Source organism: Monodelphis domestica, chromosome 6 (genome assembly GCF_027887165.1).
Source record: "Monodelphis domestica isolate mMonDom1 chromosome 6, mMonDom1.pri, whole genome shotgun sequence".
Taxonomy (NCBI): Eukaryota; Metazoa; Chordata; class Mammalia; order Didelphimorphia; family Didelphidae; genus Monodelphis; species Monodelphis domestica.
Genome location: NC_077232.1, coordinates 1,711,589 through 1,731,551, shown reverse-complemented (window position 1 = coordinate 1,731,551; position 19,963 = coordinate 1,711,589). Strand labels below are relative to the sequence as shown.

At 39.0% G+C, this 19,963-nt stretch overlaps 1 protein-coding gene across 5 annotated transcripts in view; it reads right to left on the bottom strand.

Annotated features, from left to right (window-relative positions):
• Positions 1-19,963, bottom strand: part of LOC130453518 (zinc finger protein 239-like) — a 53,247-nt gene that overhangs the window by 8,234 nt on the left and 25,050 nt on the right. For 4 of the 5 annotated variants that reach the window (XM_056801135.1, XM_056801137.1, XM_056801136.1 and 1 more), the window contains 2 exons: positions 7,590-7,716; positions 6,048-6,143 (listed from right to left, as the gene is read on the bottom strand). In XM_056801135.1, coding sequence (XP_056657113.1) covers positions 6,048-6,143; positions 7,590-7,716 — 223 coding nt within the window. Of the gene's footprint in view, positions 1-6,047; positions 6,144-7,589; positions 7,719-19,963 lie in introns of those variants that run through there. The other variant, XM_056801134.1, reaches the window with a different exon arrangement.

Genomic DNA, 19,963 nt, shown 5'->3' with positions numbered 1-19,963 from the left:
AATCATAAGATTGAGATGTTACTTGGGTTTGCATTCTTGCATCAGAGACAGCAGAGTCATTGCAAACCCAGGTCACTAGACAGGCAGAGAGGAGGCTGTTACGAAACTATCACTGACCGCATTTTTACAACAGGAGACTTTCTCTGACCACTCAGTGCAATGCTACAGTTGTTTTCTGATTTGAACTTACCTCTATTTATGTTTTCATTTTCCTATCTGGAAGTATCTTAAAGGAATTATTTGGTAACTCGGGTTAGTCATCAAGTGATTTCAGTGAGAGTGTAGCCAATTTACCAGTGGTAGACAAAAACCTACCTTTACAAAGGTGGTTTTGTATATAAACATTTTTTTAAAACCCCAACATACAACACTCCTTCCTATTGAAAACACTAGAAAGCATAGGAATAGAAGGGCCTTAGAAGGGAGTGAAACAAGGATGCCCATTATCACCTCTATTATTTAGCAATGTATTAGAAATACTAGCTGTAGCAATTAGAGAAGAAAAAGAAATTGAAGGTATTAAAATAGCAATGACAAGCCCAAGCTATCACTTCATGCAGATGATATGATGGTCTACTTAAAGAATCCTAGAGAATGAACTAAAAAGCTAGTGGAAATAATCAACAACTTTAGCAAACTTGCAGGATACAAAATAAACCAACACGAGTCATCAGCATTTCTATATATATATATATCTCCAACACATCGCAGCAGCAAGAATTAGAAAGAGAAATTCCATTTGAAATCCCCCTAGACGATATAAAATACTTAGGAATCTATTTACCAAGAAAAACACAGGATCTATATGAACACAACTACAAAACACTTTCCAAATAATTAAAACTAGATCTAAACAATTGGAAAAACATTAACTGCTCGTGGTTAGGACAAGCTAACATAATAAAAATGACAATCCTATCCAAACTTATTTACTTATTTAGTGCCATAATCATCAAACTACCAAAAATTTTTTTCTGAATTAGAAAAAAACATAAAGCTCATTTTGAAGAACAAAAGTTCAAGGATGTCCTGGGAAATAATGAAAAACAATGTTCACATTGTTCCACCTTTTGTGGAAGGTGGCCTAGCAGGACCAGATCTTAAACTGTACTATTAAGCAGTGGTCATCAAAATAATATGGTACTGGCTAAGAGGCAGAAAGGAGGATCAGTAGAATAGACTTGGGATAAGTGACCCCAGCAAGACAGTCTATGATGAACCCAAATTTGATAAAAACTGCTGGGAAAATTGGAAGGTAGTATGGGAGAGATTGGGGTTGGATAAGTACCTCACACCCTACACCAAGTTAAACTCAGAATGGGTGAATGACGTGAATATGAAGAAGGAAACTATAAGTAAATTAGGTGATCACAGAATAGTATACATGTCAGATCTCTGGGAAAGGAAAGATTTTAAGACCAAGCAAGAGTTAGAAAAAAAATCACAAAATCTAAAATACCTAATTTTGATTACATTAAATTAAAAAGGTTTTGTACAATCAAAGCCAATGCAACCAAAATTAGAAGGGAAGCAACCAATTGGGAAACAATCTTCATAACAGAAACCTCTGACAAAGGTCTAATTACTCAAATTTATAAAGAACTAAACCAATTGTACAAAAAAATCAAGCCATTCCCCAAATGATAAATGGGCAAGGGACATGAATAGGCAATTTTCAGTCAAAGAAATCAAAACCATTAAGAAGCACACGAAAAAGTGTTCTAAATTTCTTATAATCAGAGAAATGCAAATCAAAACAACTCTGAGGTATCACCTCACACCTAGCAGATTGGCTAACATGACAGCAAAGGAAAGTAATGAATGATGGAGGGGGTGTGGCAAAATTGGGACATTAATGCACTGCTGGTGGAGTTGTGAATGGATCCAACCATTCTGGAGGGCAATTTGGAACTATGCCCAAAGGGTGCTAAAAGACAGTCTGCCCTTTGATCCAGTCATACCACTGCTGGGTTTGTACCCCAAAGAGATAATAAGGAAAAAGACTTGTACAAGAATATTCATAGCTGCGCTCTTTGTGGTGGCAAAAAATTAGAACATGAGGGGACGCCCTTCAATTGGGGAATGGCTGAACAAATTGTGGTATATGTTGGTGATGGAATACTATTGTGCTCAAAGGAATAATGAACTGGAGGGACTCCATGTGAACTGGAAATACCTCCAGGTATTGATGCAGAGAGAAAGGAGCAGAACCAGGAGAACATTGTACACAGAGACAGATACACTGTGGTACAATCAAATGTAATAGACTTCTCAACTAGCAGCAATGCAATGATCCTGAACAACTTGGAGGGATCCAAGACAAAGAACACTCTCCACATTCAGAGGGAAAACTGTGGGAGCAGTGTGACCGCAAAAAATGTGGGTTTCAAGACTGTGAACTGCCAAAACTGTAAAGGTTTCGGCCAAACTGTAAAGATAATTTTTAGTGTCTTGATTTTATGTTAAAAATAAGTGGTCACCATGGGAAAATTCCAATATGAAAATACCCAAGTCAGCTGGGTTTTATGGAAATTTTAATTAATACAAATGGAGGAATTAAGGGAAGGGAGAGAGACACAGAGTAAGCGGAAATAGTAGGAAAGGGCCTAGGTCATGGCCTAGGCCTGAGCTTTAAGAGAGTCTAGTCATTCTTTCATCCACTCACCACAAGATTTGTCCCAAGCAAAACTCCAAACCTCCGAACTCCATCTCCAACTACAAATTCCAACTACTCCAAAACTCTCACTCTAAGTTCAGAGAGACAGCTCCTCCCAACTTAGTCTGAACTCCCCCCTAAGTTGAGAGAGCCAGCTCCTTTTAAAGAGAAATTTCTCTTATGTCACCTCCCCTAAATTTTCATATCTACCAATCACAGTAGATGTTTTCCCCAGGACTGACCATTCTTAGTTCACATCTTTTTTTATCACCTTCTCTGAGTAGACTAAAACTTCACGCCTCTTTTGTTAAGCTTGCCTTTTGTAAGTTGCTTGACCTTTTAGTGATTAATTTAACCTTTATAGGTACTTAGCACCCTTTTGTATTAGATCTAAAAATAGACCTAGTTAAAGGTTCTAGCTTCATTATAAGTATGGGTTGGGGACTTTTCATTGTTCAGTAAGGAGTTTTACAACTTTATCTTCCCCCAAAAGTATGGGTGGAGTAACTTTAAAGTTCTCAATACATTCCTGACCAAGTACCTGCATTGTTTAAAATGGGGAATAGCTTAATCAAATCTTCTGAAGTAGAGTCTGAGAAATTTTAAGGTTCACAGCAGAAATACAGAAGAAAAACAACTCCTTTTACATGAGTCTTTGGGAATATGATTGGAGATATAAACTCTAAATGATCATCCTAGTGCAAACATGAACAACATGGAAATAGGTTCTGATTAAGGACACATGTAAAACCCAGTGGAATTGCACATCGGCTATGGGAAGGATGGGGGGAGGGGAGGGAGGGAAAGAATATGATTCTTATAACCAAGGAATAATGTTCTAAATTGATGAAATAAAATTTTTTAATTACTTTAAAAAAAACAAAAGAAAATAATATAAGCCATTGATCTCCAAGTACAGTTCTCATTTAGGAAAAAAAACAATCATTCATGGGATAATTGGCAATTTTGTATGTTGTTTACATGTTAGAGTGGTAAAACCAAAAAAAGAAATTTTATCCCTCAGCAAGAAAACTTGTACAAGTCCCTTCCTATTTTCCACCTCATATAGATACCAACATTTTCATGATATTCTTAAAAATCATAATTTTGGTGGTGGTGCATTCTTGTTCTACCTCAGAAATTTGCTAGGACTACCTCATAAACTTGCTAGAACTTCACAGGAGCTCTGCCTACCTTCTCCTCAACTCTAAAATGAGCATAATAAGATCAAGTAACTCCTAAGGTACATATGAGGATCAAACAAGAAAATATTTACAAAGTGTGTGACACATAGTAGGTGCCATATGCAAATGGTGGCTTTTATTTTATCATTATAATTCTGATTATTTCCTCCTTTGATTACTTTTCTTCATAAACTGTCATTGTCTTCATTCCTCTATTTCCTCATTTCCCTGTTCAATGAATGCATTTCCATTCCCCAACACACTTTTCTCCCTGGATCATCTTTTTAAACCACCTCCATGGTGGGATCCCAGACTGGGAGTTCCAGGGCAGCCCAAACTGTCTTGGTTCTCCCTTTTATATGCTCAGGATTTATTAGCACAGTTCCTACAACCTATTTTATATTTAATCCATGTTTACTGGCTGCGCCCAGGACTTATGTAAGACTCAGGCTCTACCAGGGTCCTTGCATTCTGGTCTCTCTCCTGGAAGAAAATGCATGCTCTGGCCTCAGCTATGTTTCTCTCTCTTTCTGACCCTTATTTTCTCACCAGTCAACAGTAACTCTGTTGGATCCTGAGCAGACCCAATCCTGAAGATCCCAGAGGCTTCTTTCTAGGCTCTCATCTGCCTAAACTAAGGCGGTGTGGTCACCTGCTTCTCCAAAAACATGACAAAGATAGATGCCCAGAGACCAGGAGAGGGCCTGGGGCTGATGATTTAGACAAAGCTTAGCCTTGGATTGCTTCCAAGGAAGACAGCAGTCCTCATGCCTCCTCATGTGCTGGTCAATGGAGAGAAGGAAAACCAGGAAACCAGCTACATGGCTCCACTCTACACTGAGGCTCCCTGATCTCAGCTGGGTCCTCACCATGGCAAGGCAATTCTGTAATGTCTCTCTCATGGATTCCCTTTGCCACCCACCACAGCAGCCTTCCAAAGATTTCCCTGGTCTCCAGTTCTCTCTCATGGCATCCTTCCACCCCTGTCCATACCTTCTGAGCTGAGAATGTGGCCTCATATTTCACTGAACAAAAGCTGAACCTCTCTACAGAGCTCTCTTATCCTCCACATCTCAACCAACTCAGCTGTCTACTTTTCCTGTTTGGCCTAAGCATCAGAGAAAAAGGTCATTCCTCTCCTAGCTAAAGAAAATCTCTTTCCATGTGCAAAGAATCCTATCCCATCCCTCATCTCAATTGCATTTATTCCTTCCTCTGGTCTTCATATTTTTCCTTAATTTTCAGTCTTGCCTACACTAATGAACTCATGGCTCTTTTCTTATTGTAACCAAGAAACCATTTCTCTTTACTTCTGTAGCAGTCCACCCCTAGCTATGGGCAAGGGAAACAGTTGGTACGTACAGATTGCCTTAGAAGAGAGCATGCTCAGTATTGCACGTGGCTGGGAAAGCCTCTGACCCTTGACCCCAGCTTCCCCCAGGTTTGGTGGGAACACAGGTTTCTTTGTGCTCACCTGGTTAAGAGAAACCACACCTATACCTTGTCATTAACCAATGAGAATCATCTCTATGTACTGTGTATATTTGCATATCAAAGATTATATATAGCCCAGCAAGCTCCGCCTCTCTCCCTCTCTCTCTTTCAGGCTAGCTGATGGCTGTCCTGGCAGGGGCCAAGCTCCATCTTTAAACCTTCTCTATCTCTCTTTCATCTCTCCGACCTGTGTGGTATTAAATGTGGATCTCTGGACTGGTAAAAGCCTTCGGAAGGGTCCTTTGATCAGAGCTTAGCTGTGGCTCATGGAAAATTAATAAAGACTCATTCCTGCCACCTCATATCTCTAATTTGACTCTGTCATCCCCCTCGTGGTATCTAAAACTTCTATCTTGTCTCTATCTTTCTACCTTAAAGCTTCTCTCCCCTCTGAGGAAGCTTTAAGTTCTCCAAACACTCTCACTAGATCTCTACATCCCCACGAGATACCATCCAATGTCTGTCCTCAGATTCTGGGCTAAACTGCTAAGAAGGCCATTTGCAGTGAGTTGTGCCAATGCCTTTCCCTTGTTTTCTCTGCCATACTTTCCCCAGCATCCTCGGTCTGGCTCTCCTGAAGCCCCAGGCCACTTCCCCCCATTACACCCCTCCAGTGTTCCTTCCCTTCAGAGCCTTCCCTCTCATGCTTCACTACAGCACAGAGAAACATCTGGTAACCACGGCTCTCACACACCACATTTTATCTCACTAACCTGTACAGGAGCTCTTCAGGCCTTCTTCCTCCAGCATCCATGGGGCTTCCTTTTGCTCCAAATAAGAGATCACATCTGCTCTGGGAAGTGCAAGCCCTGGGCATGGGGAATTCAGTTAGGGAAAAGGATGGAAAGAAACTTGTCATTCAGTTCTCTTTAGGGAAAGCCAAGTGAATCCAGTGACTCCATTTAGAGAGGGGTTCATGGGGTCCCCACATGAGTCTGCACTCACCCCTATGTGTTTGCAATGTTAGAAACCCAGGATAAAATGTGCCTGTTCCTCTGCCCTGGGACCTGTTATGAGCAGCAGCCAAATCCTCTGCCCCACTCCTCATGGCCAATCCTGTCATGTTCCCTTTTGGCAGGAACAACTAACCCCAGGCTGGGGAAGAGGGTTATTTTTCTGGATCAATCTGAAGTCCCAGACATGAGACCTTGAGGGATCAGCTCTTGTCCTATCGCACTACCTGCTCCTCACTCTCTAAACCTCCTATAATCCTTTGGAATGTCCACTTTGGTTACTCTGTGCCTCTTCCACTGTGGAACTCAACCAATCCTCATGTTCCCAATTCTGTTTCTCAGCCACTCAATCAGTCCTGACAGTGACAGAGGAATGCAAGCAGTGACAGCAAGATGCTTACAAGGACTCCTGAAGAAGTTTCCAAAGCATTTATTTTTGGTTAGAAGAAGGGAAACAGGATCATGAAACCAATTTGGAATTAGAAAATTTGGTTCTGGTGCATTTTCTTTGTAGAAGGATGGACTCATTCCACAGTTTTCCATTTTCACAGAATTAGAGGCAGCTAGAAGGGTAGTGGACAGAGACCTGAGGTTAGAGTGCAGAAGGCCTCAGCTTCAATCTGGCCACAAATGATTATTATGTGTGTGTCTCAGAACAAGCCTCTGAATCTAATCTCTATTTCCTCAACTGTAAAATGGGTATAATCATGTGGGAAGATTAAAGTGAGAAAGAAGTGACATAATTTAAAGAAAAACCTTGGCAGAGTATCTGGCAGGTCTTTATAAATGCTTATTCCCTTCTCTCTATCATCAGCTGTGTGTACTGGAGGTTTAGGGCAAGAAGAAGAAAGAAAAAGGATAAGCCTGCTCTATTCTGGACACCTAGGAGCTGTGAACTACAAGTTTATGTTCTTTAAAGAAAAACTATTCCAAATAATAAATGCCCCCCTAGAGAGGGAGTTGTTGGAAGGAAAACATGCCTGAGCAGTCTTCTGAGATGGGTTTGGGAGGCACAATTCCAGGTTAGGTAGAGGAGAGAGGGAACCATCTGTGAGATTACTTCCTGATTCTTCCACATGGATTAGATCTCAGACTTCAGGAGCACCAAAAGGAACCCTCAAGGTCCCATTACACAATGTAAAGTCCTTTGTAGGAAAATTAGGCAGCAGAGGGGCATATCTCTTGGATTCGGACTATAGCATTTTCCCTTCTTCATGACTGGTAAACATTCCAAATCCTACCAACTACTAATGGAGATATTCCCTTCGATGGCAGACTCAGGCAGCAGAGAGGGTTTCTTACCCACAGAGAGCAGGTTCTGGGCATTCTCCAGCATCACCTCCCTGTAGAGCACCTTCTGGGGAGGGGTCAAGAGACGCCACTCCTCCTGGGTGAAGTCCACAGCCACATCCTTGAATGTTACCACCACCTAACCATCAAAAGTCAGAGGACAGAGGATTTAAAGCCATGTCAGGATTAATAATCCAACTCTCATCAGTTACATGAGGAAACAGAAGCACACAGAAGGGCTGGCCTCCAACTCTTTATTAGTGTCAGGGTCAACCCTCAAAACCATAGTCTTTAAGAGCCTGATAAAATTTTGAGAAAACCACTCTCACTGGAATAAAGCTGAGGAGTATCTAACTACCGAAGGATCTCCCTATGAAATCATGGAGAGAGTCTGTGCTCTCTGGCAGTTGTGTGGATAGATGGAGGAGAAAAGAGAGAACAAAGATCTTGCTTCCCAGAACTTATAAATGATATGTCCTCACATGAAATCTGTGAACAGTTTATGAGAATCTTGCAAGTGTGTTGCACTCTGGAGGGAAGAGAGTTTCAGGTGATACCTCAAAAAAGAACAAAGTTGAGGAAAAGACATCTTTTGTTTTCCTCATGACTGAAATGGAGTCTCATCTGGATGAAAGCAGGAGGTTTCTAAAGAAAGGAGTGATCTGAGATGGTTTTCAGTCAAGTGAAGGAGAATTGTCTGTTGTTACATTCAGACCTTGAGGTTCTTGGTAGGATGGGTCACAGTGAAAATCTTTTGTTTCACGATTGCTTCCATTTGTATTCAGCATCTATTTCTTATTTATACTTCATTACACAAAAATAAGACTGGCTTTTGTTGTAAGGATCAGCTCCTTTCTAAAAGCAGGACACCCTACAAAGCAGGAAATCCTTCAAAGCTGAAAGATTCTGGAACTCTGAAAATACAGGGCAGTTGGTTTCTACTCTCCAGGATACAGGGAGTGGTGGAGTTGTTCTCTGGAGAAGGAGACTTCTAAGCTGCCAGGATACTGAGACTTTCCTTCAGACAAGCATTCATCTTCTGAAAGTGATAGAGAGAGGGTTAACACTCCACACAGCGGGACTGTGTGAAAGGAACAATTTTCTCCCTTTCCTGATCCTGCCAGCTGCTGTGATTTTCTACTGGGATTCCAGCCAGACCCCAAGAGGACTCCAGTTTGTGAGATTTACTTTGGCCCTTGCTCCTGTCCCTACAAGTCATCCCTTAGTCTTAATATAGTTATTAAGGAGTTAATTAGAATAGTTAATTATAAAGGAGTTAGTGGTAGTTAGTTTTCTGATTTGGATTTAAGATAGGTTCTTCCCATTCCCTTCCCTCTTTTCCCCTCAGCTTAAATAACCGGTTAATTTATTATGATCTTGTGTGAATCTTAAAACTGCTCAGACTAGGGGGCAGCTGGGTAGCTCAGTGGATTGAGAGCCAGTCCTAGAGATGGGAGGTCCTAGGTTCAAATCTGGTCTCAGCCACTTCCTAGCTGTGTGACCCTGGGCAAGTCACTTGACCCCCATTGCCTAGCCCTTACCACACAGTATTGGCTCCAAGACAGAAGGTAAGGGTTATTAAAAAAAAAAAAAACTGCTCAGACTCTACTTCAGAAGATTTGATTAAGCTATTCCCCTATTTGTAACAATGGAGATACTTGATCAGGAATGTATTGAGAACTTTAAAATTACTCCACCCTGCTCAGACAGTGCCTTAGGGGAAGATAGAGTTGTAAACTCCTGATGGAACAATGAAAAGTCCCTAACTCATACTTATAGTAAAGCTAGAACCATAAGCTAGGTCTATTTTTAGATCTAATACAAAAGGGTGCTAAGTATCTATAAAGGTTAAATAAATCACTAAAAGGTCAAGCAACTTATGAAATGCAAGATTAACAAAAGAGGTATGAAGTTTTAGTCTACCCAGAGTAGGTGAGAATTAAAGAGTGGTGAGAACTAAGAATGGGCAGTCCTGGAAAAAAACATCTACTGTGATTGGTAGATGTGAAAATTTAGGGGAGGTGACATAAGAGAAAATTTCTTTTAAAAGGAAGGGACTTATTGAATTTGAGTTAGTTGGAGTTTGCCGTGGAGGGGAGAGTTTGGAGTTAGTTTGGAGGAGCTGGCTCTCTGAACTTGGAGTATGGAGTTAGTTGGAGGAGCTGGCTCTCTGAACTGAGCTCAGGAGTTGAAGATTTCAGTGAAGGACTGGAGTTTTGCTTGGGACAATCTTGTGGTGAGTTTTGATTAAAGACTGACTAGTCTCTCTTAAGGCTCAAGCCTAAGCCCTTCATACTATTTTCTCTTATTCTCTCCCTCTCCCTTTCCTTAATTCCTTCATTTGTATTAATTAAAATCTCCATAAAACCCAGCTGACTTGGGTATTTTCATATTTGGGAATTTTTCCCATGGCGACCACTTATTTTTTATTTTAAATCAAGACACTAAAAATTATCGTTACAGTTTGACAATTCAGTCTTGAAACCCTCATTTTCGCAGTTACACTTGTTTATACCCCTTGTTCTTCCCACCTACTTCACTATGATGGAGAAGGGAAGAGTTCCTTCATTGAATTAAAAAAAAAAAGCATTAGTTAATGAATTTGTGTTTTGTTTGTGCTTACTCAGAAGAAAAAATGTTGCCACTTTCTTTATGAGAAAGAAAAGATTTAAACATACCCCAAGAACTCCAGAACTTCAAAGAACTAGAGTCAAAATAATGGGCTAAGAGTGTTACTGACGGATAATATAAAGATGAGATTGGCCAGATCTGAAAATATCCTTCAAATTTGGAGGAGCCATCTCTATCTCTAACCTACTGCTTCTTATAAGGATTTTATATTAACTATATTTTTGGTGTTATTATAATGATGGTAAGAGATGTGTTAAAGGGAGCTTGTTGTGAAAGGCAGCAGTGTTATGAGATAGGAGCCTTGATGGGTTTCCTCTTACTCTCCTTCACTCCTCTTGGATGATGCTTTTAGGGGTGCCACACAGGAAATAGGGGATTCTGAGTTACATGAAGGTGATGGGAAGTTGAAGGAAAATCTCCTCTATCAGATAAAATAATATATAACCTCAAATTCCCTGGCACAGAGAGATCAGGGAGACAAACCTCACCTGAGTCTATAGCTGCAGCAAATTACTTTCCCTCAGCTCGAGATAATAAACCAAAGAAAGATCTGACTGTGATTAAGAAGGGTTCAATAGGCAATGGTTTATAAATAATATATAGGGGGGTTGAAAAGAGGGAGATAGAGTCCCTGATTTATGTTTTACAGGGTCTTTCACTCAAGACAGATTTCAAGCCAAAATCTGAGCTTCTCCTTACCAAACCCAGCTAATTCCCTCACTCCTAATTTTTATACTATCGAGCTAAAGAATAATCAAAACACAACAGGAGAGCCAGGTCCCCAAGCAACAAGTCCACGACCCTCCTAGATCAGAAGAGTCTTGTAACTCAGGTGAGATGTTTTCTGGAAGTATGATTTTGCTGGAATGACTTAGTAGCAGTTGAAACTTCTATTTGGCTCTTGGAAAAATCCCCCAGCAACGAAATGCTCTGAGAAGCCAAGAATTCTCCACAGATCTTTGCTAAATCTCCTCTTCTTTCCAAGCATCCTGTTTCCAACTATCTTTGCTGTCACTCAACTCTTCTTGCAAAATTCCATTTATTTCCCCTTTTGCAACCTGCAATTATAATTCCCGCTTTTGTTTTGGTTTAGTTTTATTAATCATAGATTGAAATAATAAAGTCACATGAATTGTGCCAGCATAAAGTCTCCGGGTCATTTATTAGATTGATTCATGGGGGAATCAGCCACCCCAGAATTCCACCCCACAAAATTGGAAACCAAAAATCATAAAAATGATGAATGAAACTAAAATCTGACTCTGAAAAAAAACAAACCAACTGATAAACTCATAGGTAATGTAATGTTAAACGTAATTCTTTATTCTATTAGTCTATTTTGAGTTAACACTTGTTTAACACTAACTTAAGTACCCCTACTTAATAACCCACCAGACTGTGAATTGTGAATCAAGAGTTTCTTTAAGAGTGTTCTGAAAGTCATTTGCTAAAGTGGATAACAACTCAATCAGTCAGGAAATTGTGAATCCTTTTGATAAGAATTTACACCTCCAGAGGATGAGAAGTGGATCCCCCTGGGCAGTACTATACAATTTGAAAGCTGTGACTGGCCCCTGTGAAGAGAGGAAGGGACAAGAAATCACTATTAAGCCCTGAATTACTGGAACTAGAGGTCAGTTTCATGAGTTGTCTGTTCTCTTCAGATCAAACTGTCTCTTGGAGTGAATAGTTGGCTTTCCTTTCCTGACTTCTGGAAAGAGATTAATTCGGGTAAAGGGTTATCAAATCGTGCCAGGCCAAGATGAGCACTGCAGCAATATATAGTATGATAGGTTAAATATCGGCTCTACCCTCTTTTGGTATTTCTCAACTTCCACTCTCTCCACATATTTTGAAAATAAAAACTATTGAAAATCATTTTGACTTGACCTATAGTATTTGAAATTAGCAACCAGCATATGCATAATTTTCATATATTTTAGTCAGACCCTTCATTTTAATTCCTTGCAGTAATGAAAGTGAACAGAAAATCAAAGCATTAAAATAGCAAAATGACACAAATACCCATGAGAAATGAAAAAGATAATCAGAACATATCCTGTAGTTTTATGCTAATAAAACCTGGAACCTAAAAATAATAAGGGAATACTTCTCAAAATTTGAAATTTTCCAACTATTGGAAGACAGGAGAAGTGTTTAAAATTTGTAACAAGTACTAGATACCCAAAGTTCCTAAAATTAGAAAGTGTCCACAAAAGTCTCTTTAGGATTCAAATAAAGAACTGATACTTAAACCAGGGGAAGTAAAAATACAGAAAGTAAACTATAAGCCAGTATCACTCCTGATCGTCGTCTCATTAATTTCAAACAAAATATTATCCAAAAAAAATCAAATTGTCAAAGAAATCATTCATCAGGATCACATAGGATTCATACCAGCAATAAATTAGGAAAATGACATAATTAGTTTTCAAAACCCCAGACATTCCAAACCACAGTATCACCTCAAAAGAAAAAAACTACAAATTACAAAGTGCTTCTATGGTAAAAATTACAGTAAGTAAAGGCACTGTAAGGAGAAAAGCAGAGAAATAGGTGCAATCAGAAAAGAGAAAGGATTTTGCAGAGATCAGTGTGCTGTATTTACTCCATGACATTGAACAGTATAGACTGGATTCTGGAATACATGAAAACTAGAAAAGGGGACACAACAGAGGTGCAAGGGGCTTTGGGTTTCCTGTTTTTCCAACTTCCTTTGCCTTGTGATCTCTAAAAGGTCAAGGAGGGTGTTTGTTTCCTATCCACTTGAAGCCAAAGCCACAAGCTCTAGTATCCTGAGTGATGACATCCATCCTACCCTGTCATCTACTTATGTTCCAGCCTCTTGAGAGATTATAACCAACTGCTATAAGATCTGTGTTAGGCCCGTAATGAAGGAAGACCAGATGGCCTATAGCCATCTTGGGCTTAACCAGCCTGGGTTTGATCCCTGAAATAAAAGGTCAACCTACTTGAATTAAAGAACTATATATCTTGCCAGACCATATATGGGAGGACTTTAGTCAGGTAGTAACATAGCTGGGGAAAGCGTAGATAGCCAGTGTAGGGATCTAAGCAGTTACAAGAACAGAAGATGATTCTTTGCAGGAACTATAGGAAGGGGGGAGTTGTAGCTAGTATTTGTAGATTTAGGGTATCCTATCTCTAATTTTCCCATTCTGCTTATAGTTAAAAGACGCCGTCTTTGTTTTTTAAACCTGGTCTAAGTGTCAGATAAGCACACTGGGCCTGGGGAATGGCTTGAAGGCCTCTCCTCACTTTGGGGTATCAAGAAAAGAACAAACCTTGAAATCACAGTCCTATCAACAGTGTAGACTATATACCTTATTTCAATTGGCAGAGCTAGTAAAGAAAAGATATATAACTTTTGGGGACTTTTCTGGGCCAAAACTACCATTTGGGCCTAGTGGCAGTTTTCAGGCTCATGTACATAGGCGAAGTCTGTGCAGAAGTAGGTCACTGAACATCAGTTCAAGGTGGCCATTTTTTTTTTAGAACTCTTAGTGAGGAACAATAGAATGTTTGGAAACTGATAGATTATAACAGTCAAGCTGACAATTACCAGCCATTCAAGCCTGAGATTTTTTTTTCTCTGAAGTGCACTTTGAAATTTAAATGGGCAGTACACCTAAATAAATTTTCCTGATAATACCAACACATAATAAGAGCTTCATAATAGGGATGCTGACAAGAAGGGACATGTTGTACAACTACAATACAAAGCTGTATTGCTTTTTACTAGTCGAAATACCAGAACAGTGTTGTCACATTCTAGGATCTAATGCCATAAGTCCTGTCCTGCATTTCTCCTTACAAAAAATTCTCTCTTATGTCCCAATACTATTGTTCTTCCTAGGCTTCAGGTATCAATACTACCAATTAGTTATTGCTTTAAAACACAAGATAAAGAATAGTGCATGCGTGAGCTTAGCTGACAATGAGTTAAGGCCACTTGTCATGGCAATGAAAGTACAACTGGATCAAATGGAGGATTATAATAAGAAAGCAAGAAAGGAAATGGAGATAGAACCTGGGCAAAATTATTATTATTATTAGAACTTATTTTCCTATATAGTAAAAACAGAACTAAAAAGGAGTAGTGTATTAAATCCAGCTACACTGTTACTGGACTTACCAACTAGTGGGGAACCATTGCATCGCTGTGAGGAAGTACTTAAAGTCGTGGAACAACTGGGGCAGGATTAAAAATCCTGACCTAGCATTATTCACAGATGGTTCTTCCTACATCCATAATGATATCTGCTACATGGGAGCTGCAGTATTCACAGAATTTGAGACTCTGGTATGCTTCATTACCCAGAAACGTTAGAGCTCACGGAGCTGAACTGGTTGCATTGAAAGAGGCCTGCATTCTTGCAGAGGGCAAAACAGCTAATGTGTACACAGACTCAAAAAATTCATTCTCAATATGCCATGCAACAGGTGCAATTTGGAAAAACCATGGGTTTTTAACATCTGGGGGAAAAGTAAATCTCACATGCTAACATAATATTAGAGTTATAAGAAGCTACCCAGAAGCCAAAACAAATAACAGGAATTCACTGCAGAGCACAGGGGCCCAGTATCTAAAGGAAATTACAGTGCCAATATAACCTCAAAATATGCGGCCAGAAAAGCTCCAGTCTTTATTATGAATCCTTGCATAATGGAAACAACAGATAGTCAGAGAGCTTCTTTAAACTCTGAAATTCAATCATGGAAAGAAAAGTTTGAGGTTGGAGAGCTAAATTATATTTGAGGCACACATAAAACCAATCTTGCCAAAAGAATTTTGTAATCATAAATGTCATGCCATCCATAAAAAAGGTCACTTTGGCACTCAAGCATTAGTAGATTCCATAAAAATGAACTTGGAATGCACCAGGAATCAGAACTGTTGCAAACAGAGTCTGCAGTAGTTGTTCTGTCAAAAATTCAACCAAGGAATATTGAAAAATGTTTAGGAGGCAGATATTAGTATACTACTCATTTGAAAATTTGTAGGTAGATTATACTAGCATGCCTAAAGCAAGGAAATACAAGTTGAGCTTGGTACTGGTGGATAAGCTAACATGATGGACTGAGGCATTTCCTTCTTCCACAAACACAGAAGGGTTTTTAGTGAAAGTTTTGCTAAGGGAGATTATTCCTAGATTTGGAGTTCCATTATCCATAGACACAAATGGGGGATCCCATCTTCAAATGAGATATTACAGCAAGTGTATGAAAATGTAGGGATAAAAGCTAAATTTCATGTGCCTTACCATCCACAAAGCTCTGGACAGACTAAATGGGGGGGGGGAGGGTAAAAACTATGGTAAGAAAACTTTGTACAGAGACTCATTTAAATGGCCAGCAATTCTCCCAATAGTACTTTCTTATATAAGAATTAGGCCTCATGCTGATTTACATATATCACCTTACTAAATGCTATTTGGACTTCCACCTTTGAAAGCCAAAACTTTCTAAACTGCTTACATTTCAATGTTAGGTGGGGATACACAGATCTATTCCTACATAGATGCTTTACAAGAAAAAATAAAATGACATGAAATTGTTAATCCAGTCTGGTCCTCTGGATTATTCTTTGCACAATGTAAAACCAGGAGATTCACTTTATAGTAAGAACTATGCAAAAACATCTGCCACACATGAGAATTGGGTTGGTCCTTTCAATGTTATTCTAACTTCACCTTCAGCAGTAAAGGTCCTAGAGAAAGAATCATGGCTACATCACTCATACATCAAACTTGCTCACAGAGAGGCTAGAGAAGGAGATATAGAAATAGATATAGGAAAAGGAGAAGGAGGAGATAGAAAAAAGTTACATAGAGGAGAGCTGAGAGATTCATAAGGCAAATGAGACTACCATCAGTAAGTTCCATAAGGAGAGGACAAACACAATGGAAGAGGAGATGCAAAGAGGAAGAGGATTACAGCATAGGAAAACAGATGACGACAGAAGCAGATCCAGAAAGAAATCAGTTAACTGGAAACCAAAAGGATAACAGGGACAGTACAAGATTTTTGCAAAGAGGAGCAGACAAAGAATGGACACAAGACTGTGAGATACTGCGTCATTAAACATAACACATTTCCACGTTAGTTACGTGCAATACTATATAGCTATTGAGAACTGAGAAAAAAGAAGGGAACCATCAGACAACAAGAGATGAAGCCAAAGATTTTTGTAGGTATGGTTACATGCAACATACACATCAAGGATACATTACTCACTATTATAAGATCTTTATTAACAACTATCCATGTAGATAAATGGATATTTTAGAAATGGTTTCCTATAACAGTAAAATAGATTAGTTATATATATTAGTTTCAATAAGGTCTTAACTAAATAGAAACTGTGATTTCAGATATTCTATTGAGCTAATAACAGCAAACATAATAGGATTTATAGAAAGATTAGGATTTAAGATTCACAAAAACGTGGTCACATGCAGTACACATTACATATATATGTCAATAAATTTGTGCATATATGCTTGTAACAGAGTACATAATTGTAATATAGAAAGTATACATACATATATGTATATATGATAACGTATATTCTGTAAATGTAAGTAAGATTTGTAAATTCACTGTCCATAGTTGCTATAATGCAAAAAGGTTTTACAAATCTGTACATATATGTATGTATGTATATACATATGTAACATACATCTGTATAAATATATATCTAAGGATTCTGTAAAATAGAAATGTGCAGTTAAATTGTTGTGAAAACTTAGATTTATGAGATAGAATGTTCAGTTTCAAAGATCTATATTGACAGTTTGGATTATGTGATAGAAATAGCATTTAGCATAGCAAAAGATGACATAAACATGGTGATGTAGAGGTTAGTTCTCCCTGACCTAAGGAGAATCACTGTTACTTTTGGTCAGCTTTCACAATCAATCACAATTACTTAGGAGACGGATAACAAAATATTTCGTAGGTAGGTATATAGTTAGAAGGTAATTTCAGACAGACCAGATTTGGGGTTTTCCTCAATTTTCAAGTTCCATTTTTCCTGTGTTACTTTAAAGCACCTGGCAATATTGCCTGGTTTCTGTCTATAGTGGAGTGTGTCTTGAAGGTGATTTGATGCTCTTGACTTGCCTGGCTTATAATGGGAGTGAATGTAACTCTGAGAAGAGGGAAAGGAGGTGGGTAATGGGTAATGATGTTTAGGTTTTAATTCTATGAATGTAATCTTTTAGGGTAATAATATATTATTATATCTGGGGGGATTAAGGTGGGATATATGTTTATTCTATGAGTCTTTTGTAAACCTTAAAATTTCTTAGACCTATGAATATTGGAAATTTCACCATTGGGAAATTTCATACTTGGAAAAAATTTCCTACTGATAGTAAGAACTCTATTGGAATGTTAAACCCCTTGGCATGGGAGGATCCTTCTCCTCCCTACTTAAGACTACTTTAGGACAGAAACCTTTTGCTAAACAATGGAAAGGGCTTTGACCTATGCTTAAGCATAGAACAGGAAGTTCTTTGAGTCATGATTGATTTTAGAATTGATACAATAGAGATACTTGGAATGACAGAACCAGGTCTTGGAAAATACAATCTCCACCCTACTTAGAGTAACAGGATTTAGGAAGGGCTGCAGCAAGATCAAGATTTAATTATTTGAGAATATGACCTTCAACAGACATGTGCAAAGGGGAGAGACCTCTGGGTGGTCCTGGGTTAAACTAGAGCCACCATTGGCACAAGGGAGACATGGACAGTGATTGGTAGATGTGAGAACTGAGGGGAGGGAACTTAGATGGTTTCCTTAAAGATAGCGGGGTCTGAGGACAGAGAGGAGGAGAGTTTTTTGCTCTGAGAGGTTTTGCTCTGAGAGGTTTTTGCTCTGGAGGAGTCTGAGAGGAGAGAGGTCCTGGAGGGAGAGCTCCTGGAGAGGTCTTGAAGGAGGCTGTGGAAGGAGAACTCAGGAGGAGTCAGGAGGAGTCAGGAGGAGAATTCTCTAGAACATTTCTTGAAAGGAGGCTCTCTTGAAGGTGGAGCCTGAGGTTGGCATGAGAAGCCTTACCTAGAGAGATCTTGGGTGAGTGATAAAATCAACTGACTGATTTATTCATTCTTATTCCTTTCTTCCTTTCTCTCTTTTTCTATTGATTAATCAGTGTATTATAAATTAAATTTCTCTATAAAACCCAGTTGGCTTGGGCATATTCATAAATTGGGAATATATTCCCTGGCGACCATCTTATATTTATATAAAACCAAGACACAGTAGAAAACATATTTCAGCGGTCATAATTGTTATATATTTCCCTTGCTCCCAAAACATTTTAATTATCACACTTTGCTCTTATATTATTTATTTTGTACTGGAGAGAGAACAATAATGGTCCATTAACGAGGAAACTTAAAGAGAGAGAGAAGTCACAGAGAGGGATCAGTGGGGGCCTCATTTTCATTTCCCAAAGTGTGACTTTCTCAGCCAGTGAGGGTTTGATGGTTCTCAACAGTTGGATCTGGAATGCAGGGGGATCAGAAAAGGAGACACAGAGAGGTTCAAGGGGCTTTGGGTTTCCTGTTTCTGAGAGATCTGGAAGCTCCAAATTCCTCTGGCTTGTGATCTCTATTGAGACAAGGAGGGAGTTTGTTTTCTATCCACTTGAAGCCAAAGCAAAACCAGGAGAACGTTGTACACAGAGACTGATACATTATGGCACAATCAAATGTAATGGACTTCTCTACCAGCAGCAATGCAATGACCCAGGACAATTCTGAGGGACTTAGAGTAAGAATGCTATCCACCTCCAGAAAAAGAACTGTGGGAGCAGAAATGCAAAAGAAAAGTCAACAAAGGTAAAAGAAAATCTTCCCACTTCCAATGTCAAACATCCTCATCTCAAGCACAGAAGGAACACAGACAACCTAAACATCACAGGCCACCCAGAAGACAACTGGTAAAGAAAGGAAAAAAAAATGAACACATATATGACAATAACAATCCAAGAGCATTGGCCAGAACTTCAGGACCATACAAAACAAAATTGCAATGGAAAGAATTTATAGATTGTCTTCAGAAAGAAATAAACTGCAAGGGTAACAATTCCAAGACTGTAAGTGGTTACCATGGAACAGTTCAAGTCAGAAACAAAAAGTGCTACAAGCCCTCAAAAGAAAGACCTTCAAAAACAATGGAAAGGATACTGGAATAATACCAGACTATTCGAAATCCATGAAATTAAAGAATATGTTCCAGAGAATGTTGGAACTCAGGATGCAGCCCAGGTTGACCTATCCTCTGAAAAGGCTGAGCTGACCTTGTATCATTTACTCATGGATCCTATTAATCATTAACTGCTTTTGCCTGGAAATTTTCCAAGTCATGGTTCTCTGTCTCCTGACTTGGCTTAATATTCTATCTACCTATAATAGGTGAAGTACAAAATCCAGCTCTTGGCAATTAATCACCATTCTAGTCTCATTTCAAGGTATTAGGTGTTGTAAGGATAATTTTATAGTTGTGACTTAAAATCTAAATTAATTGGTCTCCAGGGAAAAATCCCAAATATAATACCCAAGTCAGCTAGAAATTTATGGTCGTTTTAATTAATATAGAGGAAAGAAATTAAGAAATAGAGAGAGGGAAAGAGTTCATTTAAACTGCTCCAGCTCAGGCTGAGTCGAGAAAGAGTTCAAGGCCTTGGCCAAGGGGGCCTCCCCTGAGAGTCAAAGGAAAAGGGA